This window comes from Culex quinquefasciatus, chromosome 2, assembly GCF_015732765.1.
Source record: "Culex quinquefasciatus strain JHB chromosome 2, VPISU_Cqui_1.0_pri_paternal, whole genome shotgun sequence".
NCBI lineage: Eukaryota > Metazoa > Arthropoda > Insecta > Diptera > Culicidae > Culex > Culex quinquefasciatus.
Window position 1 is genome coordinate 55942875 of NC_051862.1, and position 14471 is coordinate 55957345.

General features: G+C 36.7%; 1 protein-coding gene across 5 annotated transcripts in view; it reads right to left on the bottom strand.

The window, feature by feature from the left end:
- The window catches only part of LOC6039653 (myosin-IIIb), a 191676-nt gene that overhangs the window by 42719 nt on the left and 134486 nt on the right, over nucleotides 1–14471 (bottom strand). For all 5 annotated transcript variants that reach the window (XM_038250748.1, XM_038250747.1, XM_038250750.1 and 2 more), the window contains one exon: nucleotides 12562–12717. In XM_038250748.1, coding sequence (XP_038106676.1) covers nucleotides 12562–12717 — 156 coding nt within the window. The remainder of the gene's footprint in view (nucleotides 1–12561; nucleotides 12718–14471) is intronic.

Consider the following 14471-nt stretch of genomic DNA (forward strand, 5'->3'; position numbering starts at 1 on the left):
ATAATTTCTTTAATTTTGATATGTCACATGCCATGGTTCCTTGCAAATTCTGAAGTGTCCACAAGTGGCCACCGGAGACCCGTTCCGGAGTGGCCAGGTTGGACCAGAGAAGGTTGGCATCACTTAGAATGGTCATAGTTTTTAATTTGATGAATTTTGATATGTCACATGCCATGGTTCCTTGCAAATTCCGAAGTGTCCCCAAGTGGCCACCGGTTACCGGTGACCCGTTCCGGAGTGGCCAGGTTGAACCAGAGAACGTTGATATCACTTATAATGGGCATAGTTTTTAATTTGATGAAGTTTGATATGTCACTTGACATGGTTCCATGCAAATTCCGAAGTGTCCCCAAGTGGCCACCGGTTACTGGTGACCCGTTCCGGAGTGACTAGGTTGAACCACAGAACGTTGGCATCACTCATAATGGCCAAAGTTTATAATTTCTTTAATTTTGATATGTCACATGCCATGGTTCCTTGCAAATTCCGAAGTGTCCCCAAGTGGCACCGGTGACCCGTTCCGGAGTGGCCAGGTTGGACCAGAGAAGGTTGATATCACTTAGAATGGTCATAGTTTTTAATTTCTTGAATTTTGATATGTCACATGCCATGGTTCCTTGCAAATTCCTAAGTGTCCCCAAGTTGCCACCGGTTACCGGTGACCTGTTCCAGTGGCCAGGTTGAACCAGAGAACGTTGATATCACTTATAATGGACATAGTTTTTAATTTGATGAAGTTTGATATGTCACTTGACATGGTTCCATGCAAATTCCGAAGTGTCCCCAAGTGGCACCGATTACCCGTTCCGGAGTGGCCAGGTTGGACTACAAAAGGTTGGCATCACTTATAATGGTCATAGTTTTTAATTTGATGAAGTTTGATATGTCACTTGACATGGTTCCATGCAAATTCCGAAGTGTCCCCAAGTGGCACCGGTGACCCGTTCCGGAGTGGCCAGGTTGGACCACAAAAGGTTGGCATCACTAATAATGGTCATAGTTTTCAATTTCTTGAATTTTGATATGTCACATGCCATGGTTCCTTGCAAATTCCTAAGTGTCCCCAAGTGGCACCGGTTACCGGTGACCCGTTCCGGATTGGCCAGGTTGAACCAGAGAAGGTTGGCATCACTTATGATAGACATAGTTTTTAATTTGATGAAGTTTGATATGTCACTTGACATGGTTCCATGCAAATTCCGAAGTGTCCCAAAGTGGCACCGGTTACCGGTGACCCGTTCCGGAGTGACCAGGTTGAACCAGAGAACGTTGGCATCACTTATGATGGACATAGTTTATAATTTCTTTAATTTTGATATGTCACATGCCATGGTTCCTTGCAAATTCTGAAGTGTCCACAAGTGGCCACCGGAGACCCGTTCCGGAGTGGCCAGGTTGGACCAGAGAAGGTTGGCATCACTTAGAATGGTCATAGTTTTTAATTTCTTGAATTTTGATATGTCACATGCCATGGTTCCTTGCAAATTCCTAAGTGTCCCCAAGTGGCCACCGGTTACCGGTGACCCGTTCCGGAGTGGCCAGGTTGAACCAGAGAACGTTGATATCACTTATAATGGGCATAGTTTTTAATTTGATGAAGTTTGATATGTCACTTGACATGGTTCCATGCAAATTCCGAAGTGTCCCCAAGTGGCCACCGGTTACTGGTGACCCGTTCCGGAGTGACTAGGTTGAACCACAGAACGTTGGCATCACTTATAATGGCCAAAGTTTATAATTTCTTTAATTTTGATATGTCACATGCCATGGTTCCTTGCAAATTCCGAAGTGTCCCCAAGTGGCACCGGTGACCCGTTCCGGAGTGGCCAGGTTGGACCAGAGAAGGTTGATATCACTTAGAATGGTCATAGTTTTTAATTTCTTGAATTTTGATATGTCACATGCCATGGTTCCTTGCAAATTCCTAAGTGTCCCCAAGTTGCCACCGGTTACCGGTGACCTGTTCCGGAGTGGCCAGGTTGAACCAGAGAACGTTGATATCACTTATAATGGACATAGTTTTTAATTTGATGAAGTTTGATATGTCACTTGACATGGTTCCATGCAAATTCCGAAGTGTCCCCAAGTGGCACCGATTACCCGTTCCGGAGTGGCCAGGTTGGACTACAAAAGGTTGGCATCACTTATAATGGTCATAGTTTTTAATTTGATGAAGTTTGATATGTCACTTGACATGGTTCCATGCAAATTCCGAAGTGTCCCCAAGTGGCACCGGTGACCCGTTCCGGAGTGGCCAGGTTGGACCACAAAAGGTTGGCATCACTTATAATGGTCATAGTTTTCAATTTCTTGAATTTTGATATGTCACATGCCATGGTTCCTTGCAAATTCCGAAGTGTCCCCAAGTGGCACCGGTTACCGGTGACCCGTTCCGGAGTGGCCAGGTTGGACCACAGAAAGTTGGCATCACTTATGATAGACATAGTTATTAATTTTATGAAGTTTGATATGTCACTTGACATGGTTCCATGCAAATTCCGAAGTGTCCCCAAGTGGCACCGATGACCCGTTCCGGAGTGGCCAGGTTGGACCACAAAAGGTTGGCATCACCTATAATGGTCATAGTTTTTAATTTCTTGAATTTTGATATGTCACATGCCATGGTTCCTTGCAAATTCCGAAGTGTCCTCAAGTGGCCACCGGTTACCGGTGACCCGTTCCGGAGTGGCCAGGTTGGACCACAAAAGGTTGGCATCACTTATAATGGTCATAGTTTTTAATTTGATGAATTTTGATATGTCACATGCCATGGTTCCTTGCAAATTCCGAAGTGTCCCCAAGTGGCCAGCGGTTACCGGTGACCCGTTCCGGAGTGGCCAGGTTGAACCAGAGACCGTTGGTATCACTTATAATGGACATAGTTTTTAATTTGATGAAGTTTGATATGTCACTTGACATAGTTCCATGCAAATTCCGAAGTGTCCCCAAGTGGCACCGGTGACCCGTTCCGGAGTGGCCAGGTTGGACCAGGTTCCGTCGGCATTGCTCCAATAAAGCAGGTTCTCGGTATCTTTCATCTGCGGCCAAAAAATCCAAAATCGGTTAAATTATCTAATTTTGGTATGCGAATAACTGATTGCAAATAAATAAATCCGTACCAGGGCCAAAATTAAACAGTTCATCACGTAATAATTGAATGATACCCTGCAACTGTCACTTTTCCGTTAAATGATTTCTGAACGTTCTTCGCCTCTGTTTCAAAACTGTGGCAACGCCCACAAAATTTCTCCGAAGGAAAATTTCATGCTTTTTGTTCGCATGAGCGTGAACAAATGTATGATTTGTTTCCTGTTACCATGAACGAAGTTTATAAATACGAGAACAGGAAAAACGTAACCAGACCTGGCGTTACGGTTTTTCGTGAACAAACGATCATGGAAATCGGTTGCAAACATGCATTTGTTCACGGTGCAAAATCTTATCATAAAATTTGCTTTGTTTCCATTTTCATGGTACGTTGTTCACGTTTACGGGAACGGACTTTTTTGCGTGTAGTACTAGACGTCTCAACTCAATTTAAACCAAAAGAATATGTTGAATCAAACATATTCGTAATCAGGAAGGTGAAACATTACTTCTTAGGTCTGAATCTCCCTTGAGTCATTTCGATTTACAATATTTTTCTTTTGACAAACCGTGTTCAAAACATTAGTATCCTTCTTTCTGGCCCGCCACTGTACGCTAGCAGAAAAATCAGATCCGGTCCACAGGACCAAAAAGTTGGGATAAAGAGAAGTGAAATTCGCAAAAACATCCTAAAATGTCGATTAGTGATAGTCTCATCCATCGGGGTCTATTTGCCCCATATGTGATTAAATAAGTTGAAAAATTGAATACAGGAACAAATTGGGCGAAATCGATCACCAATCAATCAGTGAGGGTAGTTTACATAAAGATCATTATTTTTGGGTTTTAAAAAACTGCGGCCTGTATTTGTTTGACATTGTACTAAGGATCCCTTTTTTACGTGTTCGTTATAAAATTTGTTGAAATTAAAATAACTTCGATGCAGTTTAATTTCTTTACGCAGAAAAATTGTACAACATTTGCAATACACTATTGAAAATTCTTTTACAGACTATTTGGTAAATATGAACAGTAAACAAACACAATTGATACAAGTATGATCACATTATAAAATACCTGAGTTGACATGATTGCTAAGAATTGTAATCTTAGATAATAATGTGTTCATTTTATTTATTTTTATATCCCGGTAATTCCTTTGTATAATGTCACCTCATAACGCGAAAACAGTAGCACTAGAAGCGAATTTACATAGCAGCACCCTTCATTAGCAACGATAACAACAACAATCTTGCACTCAACATTCTTCCGAACATCGCCCATAATACCTGCTTCAGTTCTAGCAGCCCTTCAAGGCCTCTTCCTGCCAATTCACTGTCCACTTTAGTCCTTTCGCCCTCCAGCAGGCACTTTTCCGTGCTCACCTTGATGTGCACGTATGTAAAAATGTAAATACTAGTCAGGGTCGCCCCCGTTTCCACCTTTTTCGTCCGGTAAATCCACGTGACTTGCACGCTACGCACGTGAACTCCACCCTTTCGCGGAAATTCCGCGTAGGTACAGAACACCGCGGACTCGGACGTCCCACTGGAGTGGTACCACTGCTGGTGATGTCGTTGTTTCTTTGAACTGTTGGGGGGATTAATCACTCCAAGACCTACCAGGTCTTTGTCCTCGTTGATTTGCTTTTGATCAGCAATGGCTCGCTGAGGTTCTGGCAACGCTGCCACCCCAACTTCTGGATCTTCATCTTCTTTCCGGTTCTGCTGGCAGGTTGCGGTTGCGGCTCCCTCCAGTCCGACCTCGAACCGGGACGTCGTTCGCCACACGAAGCGACATGCCGGGGTTTCGAGCGCGACAATCACGATACACGACACGCGGTATTGCATTGTCAAACTGTGCCAGATCAGAATTCGCGAATTGCGGCCGCCACGAGTACGACACTAGATAAAACTATTGCCACGCGGAGCAATAGCTAGGTCGACGGTGACGACGTTTTCTTCTGTTGAAGAAGTTTTTAAGCTTAAGAGTGGTGATACTCGCGTAAGTTGAGCCGAGTAACTTCCGTGTCCTCCGGCGTAGTGGAATCAACTGAAGTAGCCGCCCGTGGAGGTCTCAAATTATCTCGATGCCGCCGCGGCGATCAACTCCCAACGCTGATCGTGACGACCTCCGCGAAATTTGGAAGAGGTGGAGAAAGAGGCTCTCTCGCCGAATGAAAACACAACGTTGTGACGTGTTTTTCCCTTGTTGCGTGGGCGCATTTTCATCAACACGCCGATAGTGTCGGCGTTTGCTCTCAGGAGAAAAGAGATTGACGGTGTCAGGCAGCTGCACCTTAAGGTGAGTGAGAGAGTGACCGCGGAGTAGAGACCAGCAGCCAGCGTATAGGGATGATGCAAGGTGAGTTGGGTAAGGGGTGCTCAAGAGAGATATGGATCTGTCAGGGAAGAGATACTATCTTATCGCGTAGTTTTAAACCTTTTGTAATAAGCACAAGCACGACAATTTACGGTCTTTATGTCAATATCTTAACAATGAGATCTAATTCTGTAGGCTGATGTTATGTTTTGAAAACAACTCAAAATAACTTCGCCTAGAAATACGTTTGTATTCCGTTTTTTTTTTGGAACTTGATTCAAATTACTCATGTGTCATTTAATTTTTTTCTTAAATTCTGGTAAAAGGTAAAATTTTGAGAAAGTCAAATGAATCAATTTTAGGATTTTTTGGTGTTTTGGTGTCTTTCGAAAGGTTCTTTTGAATCCACTTGTTGTAAGGAGTACAGCGGTGCGTTACGTTTTTCTACACGAAGAAAAAAGAGTTCCCAAAATCGTGAACAAGCGTTCATGAAATTGGGAACCACGATCAAAGTGTTCAAATCCCATGGTACGATTTTGAAAAACGTACCATGGCATTTGAACTTTTTGTTCGTGGTTCCCATTTTCATGAACGCTGTTCACGTTTTTGGAAACTCTTTTTTCTCCGTGTAATATGTCGATTCCTCTGAACGATGCAACATTTTTGCAATCTTTTAAAAGCAATTTGTAGGTTTTGTTTAGATCTACATAACGCTTTTTGAAGCTTGCAAAAATATACACAGGAGCAATTCTCTACAAAAAACCGGAAATGGATTTTATTTGTATTTTTTTATTTGGCTCAAACTTTGTGGGGGCCTTACCTATGACCAAATAAGCTATTTTGTGTCATTGGATCCACTGAGCTTCTATCGGATGGTGAAGTAAAACGTCGGTCCCGGTTTCTCCTGTCTCGTCAGAGGCGCTGGAGCAGAAATCCCACGTTAGAGGAAGGCCATGCCCCGGGGGGCGTAGTGCCAATAGTTTCGTTTTTTTCGTGTCATTGGTTCACCCATACAAGTCTCCATACAATTTTGGCAGCTGTCCATACAAAAATGGTATGTAAATATTCAAACAGCTGAAACTTTTGAGTGAATTTTCTGATCAATTTGGTATCTTCGGCAAAGTTTTAGGTATGGATACGGACTACACTGGAAAAAAATGATACACAGTCAAAAAAATTGGTGATTTTTTATTTAACTTTTTATCACTAAAACTTGATTTGCAAAAAAACTCTATTTTTATTTTTTTTTTGATATGTTTTAGAGGACATAAAATGCCAACTTTTCAGAAATTTCCAGGTTTTGCAAAAAATCATTTAACGAGTTATGAATTTTTGAATCAATACTGATTTTTTCAAAAAATCGAAATATTGGTCGCAAAAATTTTTCAACTTCATTTTTCGATGTAAAATCAAATTTGCAATCAAAAAGTACTTTAATGAAATTTTGATTAAGTGCACCGTTTTCAAATTAAATCCATGTTAAGGTGACTTTTTTGAAAAAACAGCGCAGTTTTTCATTTATTAAAATTAGTGCACACTTTGAAAAAAAATATTTTTGAAAAGCTGAGAAAATTCTCTATATTTTACTTCTTCGGACTTTGTTGATACGACCTGAGATATTGCAATGCAAAGGTTTAAAAACAGGAAAATTAATGTTTTCTAAGTCTCACCCAAACAACCCACAATTTTTCAATGTCGATATCTCAGCAACAAATGGTCCAATTTACAATGTTAAAACATGAAACATTCGTGAAATTTTTCGATCTTTTCGAAAAAAATATTTTGAATTTTTTTAAATCAAGACTAACATTTTTAAAGGGCGTAATATGGAATGTTTGGCCCTTTTGAAATGTTAGTCTTGATTTAAAAATTTTGAAAATATTGTTTTTGAAAAGATTGGAAAATTTCACAAATGTTTCATGTTTTAACATTGAAAATCGGACCATTAGTTGCTGAGGTATCGAAATTGAAAAATGGTGGGTTGTTTGGGTGGGACTTAGAAAACATCAATTTTCCTATTTTTAAACCTTTGCATTGCAATATCTCAGCAACTAAAGGTCGTATCAATAAAGTCCGAAGAAGCAAAATATAGAGAATTTTTTCAGCTTTTCAAAAATATTTTTCTAAAAGTGTGCAAACATGTGCACTAATTTTAAAAAAATGAAAAACTGTGACTATTTTCAAAAAAGTCACCTAAATATGGATTTAACTTGAAAACGGTGCACTTTATCAAAATTTCACTAAAGTACTTTTTGATTGCAAATTTGATTTTAAATCGAAAAATTAAGTTGAAAAATTTTTGAGACCAATATTTCGATATTTTGAAAAAAAAAAAGTATTGATTCAAACATTCATAACTCGCTCAATGATTTTTTGCACAACCTTGAAATTTCTGAAAAGTTGGCATTTTATGTCCTCTAAAACATATCAAGAAACAAAAAAAAAATAAAAATTGTGTTTTTTTGCAAATCAAGTTTTGGTGATAAAAAGTTAAATAAAAAATCACCAATTTTTTTTACTGTGTATCATTTTTTTCCAGTGTAGTTCGTATTCATACCTACAACTTTGTCGAAGACACCAAATCGATCAAAAAATTCCTTCAAAAGATACAGATTTTTGAATTTTCATACATCATTTTTGTATGGACAGCTGAAAAATTTGTATGGAAAATTATATGGACAAACTAATGATGCAAAATGGCTTCTTTGGGCATACCGAAGGCACCAAAAAAGTTTCAGTCGGATTAAAAAATACAAAAAAATCGAATGACCGAAATCCTAGCGAACTGCTCATATATGAGCTTGACACTTCGGTTAAGTAGGTTTCCCATACTGATGAGCTGCATATTTATTTTCTTAGATAAGGTCCAATAAACCAAATTTTCAGTTTTGCTTTTTGGGTGTTTTTAATACCCCTAACCCAAGGCGGTTTCAAAAACACCCAAAAGGCAAAAACTGGAAATTTGGTTTATTGAACCTTTTTTAAAAAAAGCAGTTCAGAAATAATCTTATACACACATTTTGGAATCTTCAAAAAAAAAACGGGAACTTTCCTAAAGTGAATGATTAATCTCAAGTATTGTCTTTAAATTTATTTACAACAATGTTTGTCTATTTTTACAATAAGATTGTTGTTCGTAAGTTCGACCATTTTGGAATAAGAAGACAAAAGCTGTAATTGCTATGAAACCTTAAAAATAATGTGTAATTTCTATAATTTGTACCTTAACAAGGACACACTCCTGCAAACTGTATACCAGATTACAATTATCAAGAGATTTTTTTTACAATTATCTAAAAACTTACTTTTTACTACGATGGTAAAATATACTTTTGAGGTTAACTTTTCAATTTCCAGTCAAATTAGACCATATGCGGAAAGTTGTTTAATTTAGACAAGAGATCACACGAAGAAAAACAGATGTTGTTTTTTTGGATTCACAGATATTTTAAAGAAAATAAATAGTAGCAGCATTGTTATAAAGTCTTACATATTTTGTGATACTAAATATTTTATTTTTGATTGAACAAATTTTGAGAACGAAGATTAATAAAACAACTTTTCTTATAGAAAAAAAATTGCGTAGATTGGTTGTTTATGTCAATCAAAACTCAAGCAATAGATTGTAAACTATCTAGAATTTGAAGAATACACTGTGTAACGTTTATTATAAGATTTTTAATTAAAAATCTACTTAAAGCCTTTTTGCATTTTTTGCATTTGAGGACCAGGAAGGATAGGAGACAAAAACTTTGAATAATGCAAATTTGAAAACTTAGCCTAACTTTTGAAAATGTGCAAAATATTTTTTTTTTAAATGTATGTAATTTATTTAATGTTGTGCTTGATTTAAATTAAAAAAAAGTATGTATTGAAAAGTTCCCAAGTAATCGTCATTTCTAGTAAAATATTGTAAATTGGTCAAAGAACAAGTGTAAACAAACAGCCTTTTTTGTATAATTTAAAATTTAGAACTGATTAGAAGACACTGAGAAAAAATGTTTGTTTTGTTTTTTTTTTCATCATAAAATTTCAACTTCAAGAGGCTGTATCTCAGCAATCACCAGTCGGATAAACAAAGACCAAAAAGGAAATTGTTGGAAATTTTCTAAGGCCTTCGATTTTGTTTTTGTGTAACGTATTTGTTATAATTCATAACTCACATTTTCGATTTCAAATTTGTTTTTTTCATCAGCTTCCTGTAAAATTCTGTAAAACCATATTTCTAATATTTTGAAACAACTCATTTTTCAAAAAAAAATTGCTTCGGTACTCGATTATTTTCGATCCCAAACTTTAGCGCAAAATAAAAGAAAAATAAAAAAGTGATAAGTAGTAAATTTATGAATCGGATATTTTCCGTGTGGGACGCATATAAATAATAGTCATAATTTTGCCATAACCACTAAATAGATCAGAAAATTTCTTGTGGAGACACAGATTAGACATTGTGTATGACCAGCCCGCAAAATTGTATAACTCTTATGGATAAAACAAATTTGCGACATTTGGCTTCTTTTGACAAAAGAAATACATGAACAAAGTTTGATCCAGATAAAAAAAAAAGTAGAAAAAGTGGATTTGCGGTAACGTTTTAAAATGACACAAATGCATTTTTTTAAGTTTGCTCGTCTCCACTCTTCAAAACTTTTCACAGAGGGCAAAAAATATTAGGTTTGAAAAAAAAAAATTTGATTACAAATCGGTAAAATCAATTTAAACCAAAAAAAACCAGAATTACTTTGATTGGTTGCAGTTTTTTGAAACAAAATATGAAAATTAACCCTCTACTGCCAATTTTTTTTTTTGGAAATCTAATTTTTTTATGTTTTTACAGTCACTTTTTCAATTTTTTTGCTTGTTTTCACATTTTCTGCTATAAAATGGCACCATTAAAATGTTAGTTAAAAACACAGCCAAAGTTGAATGAAAAAAAAAAATATTTTTTTTAGACATTGGCAAAGTCACGTAAAACAAGTAAATCATCCAACCCATATATTTTCTACAATTTTAAGAGTTCTTCTTTCCAATGCATTTTAAAGATCCTAAATTGGTTGAAAATTGATTTTTGGCGATTTTTTTAAATCGAAGCCCGTCTAAAGGCGGGGTTGGGTTGTAGAGGGTTAAGATTCTTTCGGAATGTCTTGAGATTATTCTGAGATAGTACAGAAGTATCCAAAGTTTTTTGAAAAGTAGTTTTCGTAACATTTTCAATGAAATTATTTTTGATTTGGCTTCAGCACAATAGACAATTTAAATCGAAATGTTTATAAGAAGAAGATCTTTCAAGTAATTTAAATTAAAAAAAAAAACAAAATTTCACTTCGAATAATCGAACTACATTTTTTTTGTTTTATTATAGATTGTCGAGCTTAAGTATGACTTCCAAACTTCCGTTCTACGAATAATTGTTATTTTCAAAAAATGGTACCGAGAAATTTAAAATTTGTGATCGATTTCCGTGTTTCTAACATGGGTCAGGTAACCAAGATACAATGCTTCGGAAAGTTAATAACCGTGAAGGAAAAAACGATTAAAAGTCTCAACCATAAAAAAATTATATGAAACAATTATGACTAGAATGGCAGTAATCTTCTCTAAAGTGGTTTAGAACTTTGAAATCCTAGATGGCAGCCAGAATTGTGTTTATGAAATATTGCCTATTGCATTTGGTAATTGTTAAGGTAATCAGCCATTCAAATTAGACTTAACTGTATAATTAGTAACATTAAATTATAAATGTTTTAAAAAATATATAAATAAATAAAAGTATCCAAAACTTGTCTGATTGTGGTTACAAATTTTACTAAGACAGAATAATTTAAAAAAAAAACAGTAATTTATAGAATGATCAACACTGTTGACAAAATATCTAAAATTGCCAACATGAACCATCATTTATCAAACTACCTCACCTTTGAACATCCCTAGTGACCGATACTCAGTTGGCGGTCCAAAGAGACGCTTCGTTAAACTCATGAATTTTCGTTTAAATTTCCGAAACTTGGAAGTAAACAAGTGATATCGGCGCCCACCAAGTGACGCACACAGAGTTAAGCGTTGAGGGAATCCCGCAGAAGGTGCGAGAGAGAGATTTGCTACCTCGATGCAATATTCATTAGCATGATTGACACCCGCGCTCACCTCTCTCCCCTTTTGTAAAAGATGCACTAATTATTTTCGCATTCATCCAATGCGTTTATCGCGCGTTTAATATCTTTGCGCATTTTTTTACGGAGAAAGATTTTCACAACTAATAAACGCAAAGCTTGGAGAGATCCAGATCAAGTGTATGCCAAGTAAAAGATTTTCACGTCCGAATTACACCTTGTAATTTGATATCTTTTACCCTAAATCCACGTTTGGATTGAATTTATAAATATTCAGTTGAGAGAAATTTTTGGATGCGTACATTTAGGAGTTTTGAAGACGAGCGTTGTGTATCTGTTAAAGAGTTGCATACTTTGAGGCGTTTTTTTTTAACTGGTTGAGGTTGAGGTAAATCTTTGATTTCTGATCAAATTCATATTGGTTTAAGTTAACTCAGTATCAAATCAAGCCTTCAAAAATCGATACCAGATAGAGCCAATTTAAAAACAAACTCTACTGCATTTAACGCCGTATTGCATACGCTTCGATAGCCAATCAACATCGATGACGGAAGCAGCTGATGATAGAGTCGTAAGGCTCGACCGTAATGCAACCAACTTCATCCGGCGACGTCCAAAGTTGAGCTATCTCTCTTAATTAGAGGCCGCCACCTAAGCGCGTGGAGCGAAATTTGGTGCGCGATATTGATAAAGCTTCCCGGCGAACTTTTCTCCATCCAACTTAATTAGTCTCGTCGTACAACCCCAAGTGGCTCGCGCGCCAAGTTCACGGTCAATTGATGCATATTCAGTTGCAAAGGTCTAAAGAGGCGACTTTCGCGACGGACCCCACGCGGTGTAATCGTAACGTAACCTGATTGGTTGGACAACCGTGGAGAAGACCCCTTGGGGCGGGACCTTTCACAAGTCTGCACTTCCGAGAGCATCACAAATCAGATCAGATCTACAGACGGACAGACGTGGACTCGGACTCGGTGGTGGCGTTACGCAGTGTGTTGTTACCAAATTGGAACCTATGGATTGATGAGGGCCGGTCACTTACCTCCAGCACGAACCACAGCTGGTCATCTTCGACGGTGAGGCCCCGTTTCAGGAAGAGGCCGGCAAAGTCTGGGATGTTGGGGTGCTTGGAGAGATCGCGCAGGACGAGGTACTCCTCCTCGATTTCCTCGATGTTGTCGGCGATGCTCTCGAGGATCTGGAATGGGAATTTTGAGAAACAAAAAAGAATTGCGCTTTAGTACTCAGAACATAAAGGGTACACAGCAAACAAAGAAGCTGTTGTCTTCTTATTCCAATATTGCCAAACTAAGACATTTTGGGTGTCTCCTGTATGCCTAATGGAGCCATTTTTCATAAGCTAAGTTTGTCATATTCAATTTGTTTTTCCATACAAACTTGGCAGCTGTCCCTACAAAAATGGTCTCTCAAAACTGTGGTCCATTATTTTAAGATTTTTAAGAATTTTAAGAAAATTCCAGAAAAGGCAAAATGTGTTGGCTTAATAATTAAAAAAAAAAAAGAAAATTTGTGAATTTTTCAAAGGTTTTTTTTTTTAATTTTGCAAAAAAAAACAAGAAAAAAAATAGTGTATTTAACGCTTTCATAAAATTATTTTCTCATCAAGAAAATTTCGAAGCATGTAATTTTTGTTGAAGAAAGAATAAAAATTAAGCAAAATTTACAATGAAAATTGGGCCGTTATTTTCATATATCGGTAATCAAAAAATGAGGGTTGAATGGAATTCACTAAGAAAGTTTATTTTTCCTGTTTTCGAGTTTTTAAAAAAGCGAGTAAAGTTGCGTCTTTTAATTACGAAAATTTTGGTACCCTAACATGTATAGGTCATCGCTGAAATTTTAAAGTTATCGCAGTTTTAGTGAAACAAGTTCATTTTTTCCCGTTTCCGTCATTTTCCCATTTTTGCGCGTGGCGCTTCGAAAAATCCAGTTTTTATTTTCAAAAAATCGTATCTCAGAGTATCGATGACATAACTTCACTATTTTTGGATATGTTATGTGAAATTTTCCGAGGAATCCGATAAAAATATTTTCAGACATAGGCTCTTTGGTCTCGAGACCTTCAAAACAGCATTTTTATATTTCATGCGACCTCTTCAAATGTTAAGCTAGATTTTTGAAACTTCTTACTATTTTTCTCAAATAGCCAAACTAATCATCTTTCTTTTGCGTCTAGGACAGCTTAAATCGGATGAAATGGCGCGGAGATATGATTTTTTGAAAAAAGTGGTTTTTGCGAAAATCGACGAAAATTGCCATTTTCTGAACCACCCTAACACGGCGTAGGTCACCCTAATGGCCAAACAAAAAAATACGGGTCTTATTATTTCGGTCAAGGATCCCCCAGAAAAATTTTGAGCCCGATCGGAGAACTTTTTTTTTCGAATCATGCTGTTTTCGTGGGGAATTGCTGTTAGAATATTTTTTTTCATTTCAAAATTTCGTGTTCTTACTAACTTTGCAGGGTTATTTTTTAGAGTGTTTGCTTATTAAAATCACGAGTAATCGCGATTTTACAAAAAAAAGTTTCACACAAATCGAAGAGGGATCGGAGCAACTGCTGTGTGAGCTGGCGGAGAATTACCCACTGGTAATTTTTTTTATTTTTATAGGATTTTTAGAAACTCCCACAAAGGGCATAACTTAAAAAAAAAATTAGAAAGATTTTACAAAATATTGCATTAATTTTTGAGGTTAAATGAATTCGGCAATCAAAACGTTCCTTTTTTGACATTTTGCAAAAATGTGAAAATTAAGTGTGTGAAAATATATACTATAACGGACGATAACTCATTTTTTTAAATCGCTTTTAAATTGACTTATTCCATCAATATTATGTAAATTTTTTTTTGTATTTATTCAAAAATACTAAAATTTTCATAAATTACAATATGGGTATGAAATGTAGCGAAATTTTGTTTGCATTTTCAA